This window comes from Epinephelus fuscoguttatus, linkage group LG8, assembly GCF_011397635.1.
Source record: "Epinephelus fuscoguttatus linkage group LG8, E.fuscoguttatus.final_Chr_v1".
Taxonomy (NCBI): domain Eukaryota; kingdom Metazoa; phylum Chordata; class Actinopteri; order Perciformes; family Serranidae; genus Epinephelus; species Epinephelus fuscoguttatus.
In genome coordinates, this window is record NC_064759.1 from 3,341,512 (window position 1) to 3,361,099 (window position 19,588).

The 19,588-nt window shown below is 42.1% G+C and overlaps 2 protein-coding genes across 3 annotated transcripts in view; both read right to left on the reverse strand.

Moving 5' to 3' along the window:
* The window catches only part of LOC125893893 (DENN domain-containing protein 4B-like), a 224,515-nt gene that overhangs the window by 93,877 nt on the left and 111,050 nt on the right, over nucleotides 1–19,588 (reverse strand). The window lies entirely within an intron of this gene.
* The window catches only part of LOC125893922 (collagen alpha-6(VI) chain-like), a 64,774-nt gene that overhangs the window by 44,641 nt on the left and 545 nt on the right, over nucleotides 1–19,588 (reverse strand). Inside the window, exons 2-8 of the mRNA XM_049584910.1 lie at nucleotides 14,106–14,207; nucleotides 13,274–13,861; nucleotides 10,726–11,274; nucleotides 6,545–7,165; nucleotides 4,707–5,261; nucleotides 1,770–2,321; nucleotides 103–672 (exon numbers count right to left, since the gene is read on the reverse strand). Coding sequence (XP_049440867.1) covers nucleotides 103–672; nucleotides 1,770–2,321; nucleotides 4,707–5,261; nucleotides 6,545–7,165; nucleotides 10,726–11,274; nucleotides 13,274–13,861; nucleotides 14,106–14,181 — 3,511 coding nt within the window. The 5' untranslated portion in view covers nucleotides 14,182–14,207. The remainder of the gene's footprint in view (nucleotides 1–102; nucleotides 673–1,769; nucleotides 2,322–4,706; nucleotides 5,262–6,544; nucleotides 7,166–10,725; nucleotides 11,275–13,273; nucleotides 13,862–14,105; nucleotides 14,208–19,588) is intronic.

Sequence of the window (19,588 nt, forward strand, 5' to 3'; positions counted from 1 at the left end):
TTGAGGAAAGTTTCACAAATATAAAACCAGTGTGGACAACAACATAAGTCAATGGGGTACTGTGCATGTCAGCTCCACCAATATGCCATGACACACTCTTACCTGGCTTAGTGTTATTGCAGAGGATAGAAGTTATTTTCTTGTACTGAGCTTCCAGAGCTGCAAAATCTTCCACTTGGAAGACTTTGGACTCATCGCCACCAGCCATCGTCAGCAGTTCATCCCTTTTTGCGTCTTTCACTCCAATACTGAGGACAATGACCCCGTTCTGTCGTAGTTTATCAGATGGCCCCTTTAAGTTGTAAGGGTTGGTGGCTTCCCCGTCTGTGATCACCATGAGAATCTGTGGCACGCCTTTCCGGCCACCATATTCAGCGCCAAAGTATTTTAATGAGAATTCCATGGCCTTCCCTGTGTAGGTGTCTCCTTGTGGTGGCTTTACCTTTGGTATTGCATCAAGGACTTTTCGTTTTGAGTCATAGGTATTCAGAGCAAAATGTAACATGGGGTTATCAGAGTAGGAAATAAGCCCAAACTGAGTCAGGTTCCTGGCAACCGTGGTTTGGTTCACTATTTTCTCCATAAACCTGCGCATGCTTTGATACTGTGTTGAATCTATGCTTTTGGAGCTGTCCACCAGGAAAATGACATCAGCTTTTTCTATCACACATTCTGGTTGAAGAAAAAAAGACAAAATAAAAGTCAGTGTAAATCATACAACTCTCAGACAGCACTTTTGGTGAAATATAAATGGGTGTCAAGCATGCATATGTTGTTGAACAAACTATAAAACATTTGCATGCTTATTTGAACTGCAGACTCATTTAGAGCAGACTTAACCCATCAGCTATCATCTGACAATAATAAAGCCTCTGGAGATCCACTATAGATAGTCTGGATATATGGGACAAGACTTCCTCTTCCATGTTCCGGTCATTTTGGCTAATCTCTATTAACAGATATCTGCATATAAATCCAAATTCCTTAAAGAAAGCTTATACGGAGCAAGTGGCAACCTCTGAGGCTGAAAAAGACGCCAAGTGCCAAAAACTGCAGCTCCTCTAATGACCACTTGAGGCTGGTTCCAAAAGTGAGTCAATCCCCGTAGACCCCCATGTGAAAATGCCCAACTTTACAGCAGAAATAAACGTGTTTACTGCCTGGTACAAAACATGGTTTTAGTTTCTGTAGTTAATTTCAACATCCATGAAAACTGTTGGGGGGCTCAGTCTCTTTTTAGAAGTCACTTGTTTACATTTTGATAAGGCTTAAAATGATGCATATTTTAAGCCCACTTTGAGTGACAGACTGCAAGGCATCGCCGCCACAGCTTCAGCCTCTTATCCAAATAGGGTCACTTCAGGCTCCAAAAAACCAAGATGGCAACAGCCAAAATGTCTAACTCAAGGCTTCAGAAGAGGAGTCCACCAAACAATGGGTGACATCAAGTCAAATATTTTATACAGTCTATGTTATAAAGCTAAATCGTAGTTTGACCAATAGTCAGATGGTTCTGAGATTGCAATTCAGCCAATGCATTCTGTCTTGAAGGAGTGTTCAGCTGCCACTCAAACACGATTGGTCAATACTACTGGACTACTACAATAGGACTACAAACAGCATAGGACTCCTGTTGCCTACAGACTCCACATTCATATGCAAATAAATGTTTACAAAAATTAACCTTAAACTAATGGCTCAGTGCTTTTACAAACTCACGCTCTGGGTAATTCAAAATATTTTTTGGTATAGTCTAATACTGCTCTTACCTTTCTCACAGATCTTCAAGGCCACCTTGCTCTCCAAGTCCTTAAGCCCATCAAAGTCCTTCTCAGAATACACCCTCTCCGATGAACCGCTGATCTCCAGCAGCTGGGTCATGTTGGCGCTCATCACACCAATGGTGTAGATCACCACTCCCTTATTCCTCAAAGCCTCAGCGGGGCCGGCAACCTTATCTTTGGCTTCACCGTCTGTTATCACTATCAACCTCTGAGTCAGTTCAGGACGCCCTCCTCTGTTTTTATCAAAGTACTGTGACACCTCAGTGATGGCCTTCCCTGTGAGTGTGCCTTCATTCATCTGCTGCATACCATCAATGGCACTCGCAATGTCATCTGCGTTGTAGTGTTGGTCAAGGCGAAACTCCAGATTGTAATTGGTGCTGAACTGCATGACACCAACATGCACCTTGCTCTGCCCGATGTCGGTCTTGCTGATGACAGATTTCATGAACTCTTTCATTGCCTTGAAGCCTTCTTCAGAAATGCTCTCAGAGCTGTCAGTTAAGAAGAAGATGTCGCCTTGTACCTCCTTGCAAGCTGTGGACACAGAACACAAAGAGGTTATTGTGGTGTTCCCTTTTCCCCTGCTTTTCTTGTAGCAGTTTCAGATAAAAAAGAAACTGGAGTTTTTCCGACACTGCTAGTAACAGAGGGGCTGCTAACTACATTTGCCAACGTGAAAACATGAATGGTCTTATCTGGAGCCAGTGTTTGGTTTGTCCAATATGGGCTACTGCAGAAACATGGCGGTGCAACCTGGCCTAGACAAGGACCCACTCCCCATGTAGATATGTACGTCTCATCCTAAGGTAATGAAAACAAATAGGACCTCATTCACCAATATCTTTTGTTTGCACCTGTATTTTTATTATGATGAATCCCCTTGTCCTTGTAAGTTGACAGCACGTGTCAGTTGATCCTAATCAGCATAGCTCAAAGCAAAAGGTAAAGCATGGTAACTCCCCATAGAAGGGCATGAGACTGCAGGGCCGTGTGCAAACACAAAGACTGAGCAGGAGGAAGAATTTGAGAAAATTATTGCCCAAACAAAAGTCATGCGAGGGTTGAACACTGGACCCCAAACATAAAAAATGAGAAATATGTTTCTGCCTCAATGCCTCAAGCTAAGGAGTTCAGTTATCTCCGAGGATCATGAGTGAGGGTAGAATGGAGCATGAAATGATTCAGCTGTTTGGTGCAGTATCTGCAGCGATGCAGGCGCTGCGCTGGACCATCATAGTGAAGAGGGAGCTGAGCCAGAAGGCTAAACTATCGATTTACTGGTCCATATTCGTCCCAACCCTCACCTATGGTCATGAGCTCTGGGTAGTGACCGAAAGAATGAGGTCGTGGATACAAGTGGGCTAAAATGACCTCAGAAGGGTGTCTGGGTTCAGCCTTAGAGATAAGGGGAGGAGCTTGGAGTAGAGCCGCTGCTCCTTCACATTGAAAGGGATCAGTTGAGGTGGATCTGATCAGGATCCTCCCGGGCGCCTCCCATTAGAGGTGTTCCAGGCACGTACCACTGGTGGGAGGCCCCGGGGCAGACCCAGAACACACTGGAGGGATTACATATCTCAGCTGGCATGGGAACACCTCGGGGTTGCTGGGGGTCCCAGGTTGCTGGAGAGAGGGACGTGTGGAGTACTTTACTTGGCCTGCTGCCCCCAGGATCACTGACACACGTCTACCTAAAGCATATGTGGGGTTGTACATTGAAAATAATAGGGGCGTCTTTTTTTACGTGGCATTCGCCGCCAGTGTGCTTTAGCCTTCACTGTTCTCATGCCACAGTATAATTTCCCTTTGGGAACTCATAGTTTTGCATGGAGGCCTGAGCTCTCACATCCAACAACAACAATGCTTCTGTGCCTCAAACCACCAAAATATCAAATCAAAAATGGCTGCATGTGTCTCCTTCCCTGAATTCCGCTAAATCCTAAACAATGGGCCTTAAAGATGATTACGTTAAACCTGCAGTGGTCTCCGGCTTATGGGAAATGGTGTTCATTAAAAACCACAAAAACAGAAATATTAAACAAATAATATTAGCAGCATCTTTCATCATCATTGTCCAGACATAAAGTGAACAACACAACATACTGCTGACTCTAGTGATCAGGGGCCGAATTCACAAACATTCTGAGAGTACTCTCACAGAGCTCCTAACTTAGCAAGGAGTCCTGGCTTAGGAGTGATTTAGGAAAGTTCTCAGAGCAACTCTGAGCGAGGAAGAGACAGCAGCTTTTATCTTAGTGAGGAGGTGTGGTTGACCCTGTTGCTAGGTGTGATGCTGTCTTTTAACAGATGTGATTGGTTGTCACAGACAAGCTCTTTTGTGGGCCTGCAAGGTGTGGACACCCAGTGAAAATAAAATGAACTACTGACTGTGAAAGTTTAGTGTGATCACTGCTGATGGAAGGTTGAGACAGACTCAAGTCATCACTGCTGCTCTGTTGAATTTATCCAGTTTTTCAAATATCTTATTACTGTGATGATTTTATTTCTGGCGTTATAGCGTCATTTTGTTAGGTGGGAAATGTGTGCATATCCCAAATGAGATCGACCACAAACATTCTCCCTGCACAATCTCATCTGTAGCATTTCATTTACTCACTCATTCAGTGTTTAGAGACCATTTTCTCCTCTGCTTAGGAAACTCTTAAGTCTCTTAAAGTCCTCCCCCCTGCTCCTAACAGTTTTTCACCTTAGGAGCTCTTTTGAGGTCTAAGATGCTTTGTGAATAACTTTTATCTTTACAAGGACCTAATCTTAACTTTAGAACTAACTTAACTTTCTGAGAATTTCGTCACTAGGAGCAACTATTAGCGCGAGGAAGCTTTGTGAATACGGCCCCTGGTTTCACTTCAGCTCTCCATTTGCTATAAATACGCATTCTAAAGTCCAGCAACTTTTCCTTACCATCTTCAGAGCAGATGTCTATGATGATGTCCTTGTTGATGGATTTCAAGGCATCAAAATTGTTGACAAAGATAGCCTTCTTGGGGTCGCTGGCAATCTGTTTCAGCTCATCTTCTTTTGAGTCTTTCACGCCGATGGCATAGATGATGATACCCTGCGCTCTCAGTTCTGCTGCAGGAGCACTGACATCATCAGTGGATTCCCCATCTGTGATGACAATCAGGTACTCTGGGACTTTGTGATCCCGAGCTGATCTCTTAAAGCGCTGGGCCATGGATGATAGGGCTTTTCCTGTCTCTGTCCCACCTCCATCGTGACTAATACCCTCAACGGCTTCCTCCAGTGACTGGACATCTGAATATTCTGCCATATCAATTTGCATATGTGGATCATCAGAATATTTAACAAGCCCCACACGGACATTATCTGGCCCAATATGGAAGGTTTTAATAAACTTGATGATGAAGTCCTTCATTTCTTGGAAGTCTTGGTTCCCAATGCTTCCTGAGTCGTCCATTAGGAAGTAGATGTCTGCCTCATCCTTTTGTATACATGCTGCAGAAGAAAAGCAACTACAAGAGTTAGTTTCTTTCACATAGTCAAAGAGAGGAAAGTAAAAAATAAACACTTAAACACTGGGAAAGGTTTGAGTAAAGGCTGAACATAAAGAACAGCTATTCAAGAGGCAACAAGTACAAATTTAGATCCCCAGAGCTCAAACAAACACATGGCTGGGGTGGACAGGCCGTTGATTAATGATCAACTACAACCTGGAAACTGACCAGAGATTTCTGGCTTTCATTATTCATTCTGGGAACAAATACTTTGTTAGGTTTTTTTTAAGTTTAGTCAAAATTACTTAGTGGTCCACACACCTGGGATTGATTGCACAAAACAACACAAGTGTGGCACTTAAGGTTTAATATCTCCTTAGCTGAGGGACTTACACAGTTGCACAGAAACCCTTAAAAGGTTTCCTCAGTTAAGGAAAAAAGTTAACTCATTATTACTCATATTGCTTTGACAGAGATTTTACAGCGAAAAAAGTTTCCATGGAGATTGTTTGTTTGCTTGGACTCAGGCTCATGACGCCTGTTATTGTCTCATAGAGCTGGCTCGTAGTTAGATGGCAGAAATATGAAAATAAGACAATCATAGAAAGCACAAACTACAAAGTAAATTTAATCCCAAAATAACAGAAAACAGAAAACGACAGTAGGAAGAAGCAACAAAACTAATTCAGTCAAATCTGAAGTGTAAAATCAAAAGCATATCTGTTGGGTTCTCTTGATCGCAGAACCCTCTTCTCAGGGTGTGTGGTTGTTTTTTTTTTAAATTTAAAAGGTGTTTTGTGCATCTGATTTCATTTTGAGGAAACCTTAAATATAACTTTAAGGAAAATCTCGTGTTTTTTGCAACCAACCCCTGATTCTCATTTTTACTATTACCCACTCTTAACAAATGTATTATTTTCATGTCACAACATACTAATCAGGTATTCTTGAGAACTGGGACAAAACCTTCATTTTTATTAATTTTATTTTATTTTTTAAATGATAGCCAAAACAAGGTATTTTCAAAACATTTCCAAAACTTTTCTTTTCAAAAAGATTTTTCTAATTTCATAAGTTTTCCATGAATTCTATGACTGTGGGAATCCTGATTTTATGGTTGTTGTTTTTTTTGTTTTGGTTTTTTTTGTAAAACATACTTTGTCCCAGTTTGCCAGAATGGGTTTAATATCGTCTTTAAACATTGAATGAATTTATGGACGCTATCAATATTCACGTAACCAAAGACTACATTAATTTAAAAGATAATCATAATAATTGTCAAACCTCTTTTTGTTTTGTCTTCACTTGTGATGACTTCGATGTCTCTTTCAATGATGTTTTCACACAGGATTTTCTGCAGGCTCTGCTTCAGCACCTTCAGCTCAGTGAAACTTTTCACATGAAAAACATGCCTGTCCGGGGGATAAGACGCCATCTTCTTCAGTTCTTCCTCAACGGCATTTTCAACTCCTACACAGTAAACGGTGACACCAGCTCGACGGAGACTGATTGCAGCTTCGCTCACAGGATCCTCGGATTGACCATCAGTGATCACCACCGCCACCTGCTTGATACCTCTATCCTTTCTGCTGCCCTTTTCCGTAATGAAGACGTTGCTCCGCGTGAAGTTTAGGGCAGCTCCAGTATACGTACCACCTCCTCTGTAAGGCAGGAGCTTGATGAATTGCAGGACTTCGGCCTTGTGACTGAACGTGTTAAGGAAGGCCTGCGGTGTTGAGACCCTGTTGTACGTAACGATGCCCACTCTGACTCTGGATTTATCAACATCCAGGCTGCTCACAAGTGACCCCAGGAACTTGCGCATCAGCATGAAGTTGGAGTTTCCAATGCTTCCGGACTCATCAACGATGAACACAATGTCTGCCAGATTGGCTCCTTTGCAATCTGTGGAAGGAGTGAAATTAGTTGACTTGAGCCATTTGCTATTTAACCATTCAAATACAGAAGATGACATGTATTAAAGGAATATTAACAATAATTATGTACACTGACCTACACAACACGCTTAATTTAGGGATTTGCGATCAGAAACGTGCCCAGGTCAAAAAAGGCATAAAATGATTTAAAAGGTGGTTTTTTTTTTAATCTACATTTCTCACCCAACAGCATTCAGCCACAAGACTTGATCTAAACCTACTGGACTGTGTATAAAATGCTGGAGGACTTTTAATTTGAAACAGGAAAAAGCTGTTGTGGTCAAGCCCAGAAATGAATGTCAATACATGTTACAATGAAGAACAGCACACTGAGACGCAGTCACACAGTAGAACAGAGCTGCTTTCTCTGGAGCTGAACTCATCACATCCTTTTTGCTCAACTGAACAAAGCTTTCCCTTTTCAGCTCCGGTCAGGGATGGACGTCCCGTGTGACTAGTGGAGGAAGTTCCCCCAACAGATGGCGTGTTTTTGCCCAGTAGGACATGCTCCTGGATCAACATCCCACATCGCGCTCCTGGACCAACATTGCAATCATCCAGTCTCTCTGACATCATCAGTGTGCTGCTCCTGTGCTTCTTTCAGAATTCCCCTGTGCTTCTTCAGAGCTAAGCTAGTTTTCCAAGTAATCCTTCCTCACACTTAACAAAAACCTTGTAAGCTACTGCAGGGTTAGTGAGTTAGTTTGTTAACTAGGTAGGCAATGCTAACAAGTAAGCTGTTCACTAACAAAGAGTAAGGATAATATAATTTTTCAGTTGCAATTTCCTGTAATGAACACATGTTCCCTCCTTTTTTCCACTTTGATCCTGGATAGATTTGGTTAGGCTTATCCAGGACCATCATCATCATCATCATCATCATCACTATGCTGATTCTGGATAATCTGTTATGTTGACATCAACATAGCAGTGATGGTGCTGGATCAACATCAACAATTCTTTTCAGGATCAACATGGCAATGATGATCAAGATCAAGATAAACAAATTATCCAGGGTCAACATGATGATGGTCGTGGATCAAAATAGGGAACTCTGTCCAGGATCAACATGTCAGTGATCGTTCTGGATCAACATGTGCACTGCAATCATGCAAAAAAAGAGTTTTGAATAGGCTGTTAAAAAGGTGGGAAATGTGTCCTTTGAAGGTCTTTGCAACTGAAAAATGAATCGAATCATCCTTACTCTTATTGTTAATGAAGATAGTTTTTCCTCATAAACTTACTTGTTAGCATAGCCTACCTTTTTAGCAAGCTACCATGCTAATATTCTAGTCTATCGGCAAGGTAACTCATTAGCATAGCCAACCTAGTTGGCAAGCTAATTCGCTAACCCTGCAGTAAATTAGAAGGTTTTGGTTCAGTATTACTGAGGATTTTGTTTAATAGCACTAACTTCAATTTTAAAAACTAGCTTGTGCTCCTTCAGAGCTGACCTCATTTTCCGAAGTGTAGTTAGTACGTTTAAACAAAATCCTCAGTAACATTGAACAAAAATCTTGTAAGCTCCTGCAGGGTTAGTGAGTTAGCTTGCTAACTAGGGTGGCTATGCTAACAAATAAACTTGCCGATAGACTAGAATATTGTTCATTAACATTAAGGAGTAGTAAGGAGGAGTAAGGACAATGTCAGATGATGATGCAGACTTTTTTTTTTTTAAAGGATTACAGTGCTCGTGTTGATCCAGGACCATCACGGCCATGTTGATCTTGGATAATATGTTTGCTGATCCAAAACCATCATCATCATCTTCATCCTGCATTATTTGTTTAGGTCAGTCCAGGGACATCACTTCCATATTTGACCCTTGTTATTGATACAGGACTATCATCAACATGTTGATCCTGGAAAGAGTTGCTCATATTGATCCACGACCATCGTCATGTTGACCCTGGATAATTTGTTGATCTTGATCTTGACCATCATTGCCATGTTGATCCTGCATAGAATCACTGATGTTGATGCAGGACCATCAACGCTATGTTGATATCGATGAACAGATTATCCAGAATTAGCATTATGATGATGATGATGATGATGATGATAATGATGATGGTCCTGGATAAGCCTAACCAAATCTATCCAGGATCAAAGTGGAAAGAAAGGAGGGAAAATGTATTAATTGCAGGAAATTGCAACTGAAAAATTATATTATCCTTATTCTTTGATAGCGAACAAGCTAACTTGCTAACCCTGCAGTAGCTTAGAAGATTTTTGTTCAATTTAAATATCTTCAAATTTGGAAAACTAGCTTTGCTCCAATTAAGTACAAAGAAGCACAGGAGCAGCACACTGATGATGTCAGAGGGCTGTGATTGTTTGATTGCAATGTTGGTCCAGGAACGCGATGCAGGATTTTGATCCAGGAACAATTCCTACCAGTGTTGCCAACTTAGCGACTTTGTCGCTGTATTTAGTGACTTTTCAGACCCCTCTAGCAACTCTATTTCAAAAAAGCAACGAGCGACAAATCTAGCGGCTTTTTTTAGTGTTATTGGAGACTTTTTGAGACTCTGACATGAAAGCGTATCGTTTTCACTATTCTCAGTGAGCAGCAGATCCCTCCCTGGGATCCTCCAGTCTCTCCCAGCTGCAGTCAGAGCAGGAGATGTTAACCCTCCGCATCTAGACTGCAAATGAATTGCACATGTGTGAAGCCGCTGCTGGGTGATCCTGACCTGGCTTACAGTCAGGGTAGGATGTGAATGTAAAATTTTCTTTGTCTAAAATAAATCACTGAAAGAAAGTTCATTTTTCTAAACATATTCAGGGTGTTTTTGACTCAGTGTTTGTATCTCTCATGACGTTATTCATCTCTCCTACAGCGTCAATTACAATTACATGCTTATGGCTAATTATGCAAATTAGGTGATGACGTCATTTAGCGACTTTTATCGACTTTAAGAACAGCCAATAGCTACTTCTCTCACTGAGGAGTGGGCACCAGTGATTCCTACTTGGCAGAATCAAGATAGGTTTCCGACGACAACAATAGTTTGTAAAACATCCTACAAGCGCATCCATTCTGACATTGTAACACAAAAAATCTGTAACATTTAAATAAGGGCATGCTTTTATGCTAATATAACAATGGTTACAGAAAATGAGCAGAACAAAGTTGTTACTCATCTGATGATAGCAGTGTGCTTTCCTACCCTGTGACAGGAGTGTGTGGATGAAGCATTAAGTTGTTGAATTTTATTCATGTAGCGGCTGGCTAGTTAGCTAGCTAGCCTGCTAATTCCACCATGCTATCATACTACACTGGTTACAGAAAATAAGGAATACAGTAAGACAGGACTGTCAGCATCCACGGCTCGGTCAGCACTTACTCATTTTAAAACAATCAATGGGGAAACACCAGCACTAACGTCATCACCCAGTCAGTCACAGACAGACTTCTGTGTTTATAGGGCTGTCCTCGCCTCTGCAGTCCAGCCAAAAATGACAAATCAAGAAATGTGGCTGATTAGGTGGTTGAGTTCCCAAAGGAATGACGATGTTTCTTACCTCCAGTTGTACTTTCCTTTATCTCAGTCGTCATGATATCCTTCAGAACAAGCACTTTGAGATCCGGGAATGTGTAGTCAAATACGTCTAATGCCCTCATGTCTGCATCTGCACTCATCCCAATAAGAGTCACTCCTTCTGATTTGATTAATTGAGCATCCCGAGACACAGGATCATCTGAGTCTTTTCCAGTCACAACAACCAGGTACTGTCGGGCGCCTTGGTCTGCACGGCCCCCTGCCTCTTTGGTAAAAAAGTGAGTTTTGGCGTACTGCAGAGCACTGCCCAGGTTACGTGATCGGTTGGGTTGTGGGCGCAGCCGAAAACGTTTGACAGCATTTTGGATCTCCTGTTTAGTTTCGTAGGTATTGAGAAAGAAGTCAACTGTGGTAGATTCGCCGTACTGGGCCAAACCAATACGGTAGGTGGACTCTGAGACATTAAGTTGATTGATCAATTTGTTGAGGTCACCCCTGAACGTTGCGAACTGTCTTTGAGTTGTGCCACTGTCCACCAGGAAGAAAATATCTGCGTACCTGTCGGCCAAGGCTGAAAGAAGACAAAAACATAAACATTATTACATGCTGCAGTTCAGGACCGTAAAATTACTTCAGGGCGGTAGATGTAAAATTTTCAGCAGTCTGAGCACGAGGTTGTCAGTATGCTTCAAACAAAAAGCTTGTTAGATTGTTAAAGTGTGTGTGCACCCACAGTTTCAGACTGTTTTTTCCGAGCCAGATGTTTCAACTCAGAGACGCATGCAAATTTTTGCTTTTTATCAGCGAAGACTGGCTTTGCATTCAACACGCTCTCAAAGTCTCACTTTTCAGCGACATGTTAATGTTGTTGATATTTTTCAAGCGGCTTTTCAGTTTCTGACATACTGTAGGTGTTTTTCAGTGACATGTTTATGTACAGTAGTTCCTGCGTTCTTTTAAATCCCCAAACGTGGACTTTTTTCAGTGAACTGTTGATGTTTTTCCAGCAGCTTTTTGGTTTCTAAACAATGGTGGTTTTTTAGCAACCCATAGTTTTTCCAGCTTCTTTTTAGCTTCCAAACGTGGCTGATTTTTAGCAACCTGTTGCCATTTTTTTTGTTTTTTTACTGAGACATTGTTGCTTTTCCAGTGGGGACTATAACCCCAAAACTGGGTATTTTAAGCCAAAACACAATCTTTTCCTAAGTTTTGACGTTTACGCTTAATAATAACGTACAAATGTAATGTAGTCATGGTTTGAAGAATTGTACAATTCCAATATTTTTCTGACAATTAAGTTGTTTTGTGGTTCGTACAAGACTGTGTAGGAACTTTTTCTTTTTGAAGCAAACTGACACCTAAACATCATCTGCTCACACACATTTTCATCCTGTGTTTTTAAAACAGGTGCAAACTCTTACCGGGCATTGGTGTAATCACTTGAACTTTATTTAAAGTGGACTGCAGATTGTAACAGTAAGGCAAGGCAAGGCAAGGCAATTTTATTTATATAGCACCATTCATACACAAGGCAATTCAATGTGCTTTACAAGGGAAATACGTTAAGATAAAACATTAAAGGAACAATAGATCAATAAAAACAAAAGCTAAAAGCAAGAAAAACAGTGCAGAAAATGCATTTAAAAAGCAAACATAAAGCCAAAGCAACAGCAGACAAATATAAAAACAATAGCTACAGATTATCCTAACAATGAGTTACATATCTAGTTCACTGGTAAGCTGCAGTAAATAGTAATGTTTTAAGCCCTGATTTAAATGAGCTGACAGTTTCAGCTGACCTCAGATATTCTGGAAGTTTGTTCCACAGGTGGGGAGCATAGAAACTAAAGGCTGCTTCACCTTGTTTGGTTTTGATCCTGGGAACTCTGAGTAAACCTGTTCCAGATGATCTGAGGGGTCTGGATGCTTCATAACGTACAAGTATATCAGAGATGTATTTAGGCCCGAGACCATTTAGTGCTTTATAGACAAGTAACAAGATTTTAAAGTCTATCCTTTGACACACAGGAAGCCAGTGCAGTGACTTAAGCACTGGTGTAATGTGCTCCACTCTCTTGGTGTTGGTGAGGACTCTGGCAGCAGCGTTCTGGACGAGCTGCAGTTGTCTGATTGATTTTTTACTCAGGCCTGTGAAGACACCCTTACAATAGTCCAGCCTGCTGAAAATGAAAGCATGAACAAGTTTTTCTGTATCTGGTTTAGACAGAAATTCTTTTATTCTTGCTATGTTTTTAAGGAGGTAGTAGGCTGATTTAGTAATTGTCTTAATGTGACTATTGAAATTTAGGTCTGAGTCCAGAACTACACCAAGATTTCTGGCTTGATTTGTAGGTTTTAGTGTCATGGCGTCAAGGTGAGTGCTGGTGTTTTGCAAGGTGTTTAGTTGTAGTAAACAAATTGTAAAGTAGACCGTAGGGGTTAGAGACGGGGGAACTATCTGTGCCTCATTAAGATTCAGATAAACACAGTATCTCAACTTCATAGATCAAAACCTTATTAGCAGCCACAGATGCTCTCTATATAATGTTACCTCCAATCCGTTGACTTACCTTCCAATTCATACTCCACAGAGTCACAAACAGTTTGCAGCAGGCGGTCCGTCAGCCTTTGCAGAGCCTGGTAGCTGTCGATGGTGTGGAGGAAGCGTTCTGGAGGCCAGTTGGCAATGGTCTCAAGCTCTGTCTTGTTGACGTTACCCACCCCAATGCCAAACACAATGACTCCATGCTGCCTCAGTTGCTGGGCGGGTGCTTCCACTTTATCAGCTGACTCCCCATCTGTGAGCACCACAGCGATCTGGGGCACCCGTTGATCAATTCGGCTTCCTGCCTGTTTGGTGAAGTACTCTTTCAGGAGGAACTCCATGGCCTTTCCTGTATTCGTGTTTCCTTGTCGGTAGGGAATTTTTTCCACTGCACCCAGCAGGGACCTCTCGTCCATGTGATCCCTCAGCAGGAACTCCTTGTGAGGTTCTTCATTGTACTGAGCCAAGCCTATCCGAATGTTGTCGCGGCCGATGTCGAGGGCCCTTACGATGTTCCGGAGAAAAGTCCGGACCTCTTGAAAGTTAGTAAGGCCAATGCTGGAGGAGCCATCGACTAGGAAGACGATGTCGGCCACGGTGGCATTTTCACACTCTGGACAAGGGAGAAAAAAGGTCGCATGCATCAAAATACAACATCTTAGACTAACAGATCAAGATGTCACAACTTGTAGTGATTTTAAAATGGTAAAATCCGCTTTTTACTTGAAACAGAAACCGTCACTGTTCCTTATTGTTTCAGGCGTCTTAAGAAATAAACCACATGAATACCAAACGTAGACTGTCCTCAACCACTTATTTAAAAAACACAGCATCATATGTTCAGTTTAAATATCTACCTCTTGTCTGAGCAGCGATGCCAGAAAAATACGCTGCTATGATGAGGCTGAAGAGGAGACTCGTTCTTCCCGTCATGCTGGGACAGCTCAGTTTCTCTCTTCCTGCAACAGATATAAGAGGAGTTAGCACAGACCATCATTTGCTGTGGAAAATTGTCTTTAGTTTTTCCCACTCACATAAATTAAAGGTCCAGTGTGTGGGATTCAGGTGCATCTATAGGCAGAAATGGAACATAATATTCATATCTATGTTTCCCTGAGTGTATAATCACCTGAAAACAAGAAACGTTGTGTTTTTGTTACCTTAGAATGAGACATTTATATCTACATAGGAATCTGGTTCTCTACAGTAGCCCAGAATGCACAAACCAAACACTGGCTTTAAGTTGGTCCATTTGTGTTTTAACTTTTTCACTTCAGCCACCATAGTTCTGCAACATAACACACGGGAGAGGTTTCAGTTCTGCAACCTCAAAGCTAGATGCCACTAAATCCTACACACTGGACCTTTTTAAACACAACAACTAAAAGGGAGGGTAATGGTCAAGTCACTGTCAGTGGAGTCATTCATTTTGTGTTTGTAAACAGTGATGGCGTATTTTGTGGGCGGGGCCGAACTAGTGGCAGAAAGGGACAGTATTGGTGTGGGTGCAATTACGTTACTGTAATTGAGTAGTTTTTTTGTGTAATTTGTAATTTTTTCAGTAGTTTTTAAAATCTGTAATTTTACCACCTGGGTGCGGGGGACCGTGGCCGAACCCTGCGGCAGCAGGTGCTCGGCTGCATCCACCAGCCGACGCAGGCTGGTGTCTATCGAGGCCAGCGGGAACAGCCTGTCACTCACGCCTGCGCACGGGCTGGGGAGCTGCCCCCGTCTGCCTCCTGTGCTCAGAGAGCTTTTGTTCGGCCCTTCTTCTAACATCATTGAACCATTTTTTGCACTGGGCAACGGTTCTCAGTGTATCCGGGCAACATTGATTCACAATTGTGGTGACCTCCTCCCAGGCTACCTTTGCATCATCAGCCCGTGGAGGTCTGCTCACAGTTCTGTATATTCGGACACTGCGAGCTTGGACCTCCCGGACCAAAACATCAGTTTCCTCTTGGGAGAAGTTTGGCCGTCTGACGCTGCTGCTCTCTTCTGCCATGGCGAATTGAGTAAACTCTCATTACACCTTCGCGCGGCGCATTTAAGGGCGAGGAGAGGGGCTCATTTGATTGGTGTGATGTGTGTAAAACCCACTCCATGCCTTCTCTCCTCCCTCTTTCCGACTTGCGCAGGTAGGAGGGACGGAGGTCGAGAGACAGAAGGAATACAGACAGAAGAAGCAGGGAGAGAACAAGGAGGGACAAGAGGTGACACAGAGGGAGAGGACGGTGACATGATAATGACATACAAAGCCAAATCAACCTGACCCTAAAGTTTTGCAAAAACAAGTGCTCAAAGAGCGGACACTGACATTCCAAAAAGCATGGTATGAGAAGTATCTCTGGCAAGCCCGGTTCTAGGCAGGTACATATGAGGGGGCAGTCATAAATGTGAAGGGGGCATCATGCTCCAGCACATTTTTGCCATGGGTAGAGCTGACAAATAAAGGTCGCTCACTCACTCGCAGGATGTGGGGACGCTGTGTGAGTGCCCTATAGAGGGTGTCACCGTGGTTTCAAATGTGCTCACCGCTTGTTTTGTTGTTGATAACAGTGTTTTCTACATGGAACTGGGTTGTTGTTAGCTGTGTGTCCAACCCTCTACCCTAAGACCTGTCCAACTTGGGTGTCCCACCTGAAGACTAAGCTCCTGCTGGTATAGCTCTTAGGGTCACTGAGGCACGCAAACCCCCTGACTACAATAAAGTGGCAACCCCTCAGGGAGGAAAACTGAAAAATAAAATAAACAAAAAATAAAACAAAAATTAAGAAAAAATAAAATAAAAATATCCGTCATCCAGGCACACAACATTTATCTTACTGGATGGCCATTAGGCATCTAGGCATATGAAATAAATTTGAACCTAATAATTACAATAACCTCACTATAGCCAGTATTTACCAAAGCTAGTCTTATAAAAAAAAAACTTCTCAAACTAACAGAAATAACAAACACAACAGATATAGGCTAACGCAGAAGTTTTATTTGTTTTGTTTGTTTTTTTGTCATTTTTTGTTTTGTGTTTTTTTTGTTAGCAATTTAACAGATTTCTCTTCACTCCACTCTGAAAGCTGCAGGAGTGAAAAGTTAATAAAAGCTTTGTAAAAAAAAAAAAAGCTGTGATTATCAAAAAACAGCGTGCAGAACTAGAGGCTGGGCGGGGCTTTATGTAGGGGTCTGGCACACACAGGGCATTTGTCCTCAGTTAGTCTAAAAGCTTTGTAAAAAAAAAAAAAGCTGTGATTATCAAAAAACAGCGTGCAGAACTAGAGGCTGGGCGGGGCTTTATGTAGGGGTCTGGCACACACAGGGCATTTGTCCTCAGTTAGTCTAAAAGCTTTGTAAAAAAAAAAAAAGCTGTGATTATCAAAAAACAGCGTGCAGAACTAGAGGCTGGGCGGGGCTTTATGTAGGGGTCTGGCACACACAGGGCATTTGTCCTCAGTTAGTCTGAGTGGGTGGAAGTTCTGCTGCATAATCTGCCTCACTGAGACTGAGAAACCTGACACTGATGCAGCTTGGCTCATTTGCATACTAAACAGTGATTGGGTGTTTACTGGGTGGGGAGGGGGTGTCTCTGCTGACTGCAGACAGTAGATCACACACAGTCGGCACACAGCTCGGAGTGGAGTGGAGACAGATGAGAAAACTTTTCAGTTTTGTGCCTTTTTTGGTGGATTTGATTTGACGGGGCTAGACATTTGTTTAAGGGGGCATTGCCCCCTCTTGCCCCTGCGTGGAACCGGCCTCGATCCCTGGCTACATGTTAGTATGGGTACTGAGGGTCTAATGTGTTTTCGCTGCTCTAAATACTTTAAGACAGGGAAACCAGCACAAGCCAAGAGTATAGACCCAGCTTTTGTCAGTACTGGATTTCAAAACTGGAAAAAAAGCATTTGAAAAATTTTCCATGCATGAGAAATCAGAGGGTCACAAAGTGGCTGTTGCAACTGCTGCATATGAAACCAGGCCTGTTACTACACAGTTGAGCAGTGCAGTCAGTACACAGCACGCAGAAAACAGAGCTAGCCTGCTGAAAATAATAGGAGCTGAGGTGTTTCTGCCGAGGCAGGGACTGGCCTTTAGGGGTCATGAACATCATCAAGGTAACCTTGATCATCTTTTAAAATACAAAGCTGAAGGTGATCAGGCATTCACGAGGTGGTTATCTGCAAAGAGAGGCGTGCACACATCTTGGGACTGTCTAAATGAGCGGATACATTTGATGAGTTGCAATATTCCATTATTATGGATGGAACAAGGGATATCTCTGGTGTTGAGCAGGAGGCGCTGTGCCTACGTTATGTTGACGCTGATTTGTTGGTGCATGAAGACTTCATAGGGTTGTATGAAACAACTTCTACAACAGGCGAAAACCTTGCCAAGATAATTTTGGACGTTCTGTTGAGGCTGAATTTGCCAATATCAGGCCTCAGAGGTCAGGCATATGATGGGGCTTCAAATATGGCTGGAAAGCACTCAAGTGCACAGGCCTTTATTCAGCGAGCACAGCCACTAGTACCATACGTACATTGTGGAGCACACTGTGTCAGTTTGGTTACACAACAAGCTTGCTCAGCCTCCAGTGTTGTGCAAAATGCACTTGACTGGAAACATGACCTTTGGGCAGTCTGGTAAACTGAAAGACAGACAAGATATATATATATATATATATATATATATATATATATATATAGACTCAGAATGACTTGCAGCCATCTCATCTAGCGCATTTAGCACCATCCCATATTGGCCATACTGGCTATATATATATATATATATATGTATGTATGTATTTACACAAAATAACTAATTGAGTTGGAATCATTTGCTGACAGCTTGGTCCCCCCCCCCCAGTTCAAAAATCACATCTGCGCCCCTGCGGAGGTGGGAAAGAGGAGCAGCTGCGCCAGCGTGCACGGTGTGCCAAACTTGCAAAATCTGCCTGGCCACACCCAGTTGGCAAAGCGCAGGTCCGCTGCACCTCCGCCTCACCCGGTCTGCGAAACTATAGAGACCAAAGTCTCGAAAGTGTACCCTTCGGTCGATGACTCTTGTAACAGATGTAACACTAGTTCATACATGCTGGTCTTGCCCCGGTCTCTCAGTTTACTGGTTTTCATTTTTAAAGCCCTTTCCAAAATACTTGGAAGAACAATTGATCCAATTCCTCTTACAGCAATTTCTGGTTTTTAGTGTGAAGAAAGACAGTCATATTCCTAAGGTACAGTCAGATTGCATTGCTTATGTTACCTTTTAGCCAGAAGATTTACTTAAGAATGACTTAAGTGGAAGGAGCAATCCTGTTGCATAAATGTTGTTTGCTATACAAACGCAAATTATCTGTCCTATCTGTCAAATTATCTGTCCTATCGATTAAAGGTAAAAAGCCCCCCCAAATAATAAGACATATTATCAAAAAAATAATGGACAAGCGCCAAGGAGAAAGAACATTATATTTAGAAAAAAAAAAACAGAATCATATAAAAAGCTCCTAAAACATAAATGAAACTCATCGCCGATACTCAGGAAATAAGAACAGAATAGACATTGCACAAGAAGTACAACGAAATAGTAGTAAATACACAACACATATGCGTACACAATCACCCCAAATCAATAAATAAGAGTCACTTAACCCCACACACATCCACTCACATATCCATACAAACAGCAACCACACACAGGTTTTCAGAGAGCTGCTGCGTCTGTGATGATCTGCTTAGAATTCATCCAAACTGCTTGTTTTACACAAGATGTGTTTTTTAGTGAACATATGTTCATTGATTTTTAACATTTAATATGGTACACCAACATGTACGAAGTTGCTGTAGTTGTTACAAAATTAAAAAATAATAATAATACAGCAAATTATCCTCAAACTAGTTTGTGTCCTTTATCTAAGCATCACATTTTTAAGGCATAAATTTCACCATTTTTTACAAACTCCAAAAACATTTCCCAAATATCAATAAACTCAGAGGCCCTATTTCTCACTATAAAGGTGAGTTTTTCAGAAGCCAAACTCGCTGTTAAATCCTTCAACCGACGGCCAGGACAGGGGCAACACACATTGTTCCAGCAGAGCGCAATTGAACGCCTCGCCTGTAGTAAACATAATTCAACCATGGTTTTCTCTTAAGGCAGGATAAAACTGGAAACATGCCTAATAAGCAGAGCTTAGGACTTGAAGGTAATGGGGATGAGGTCATCAGAGACACAAACTGCAGCAACAACCTCCAACATTTTTGCATCTCAACATGCTCCCAGAAAAATATGAAATCTCTATAAAACATGTCACATAGCCAGGGGTTGTCAGTGTACTCAGGGGTCC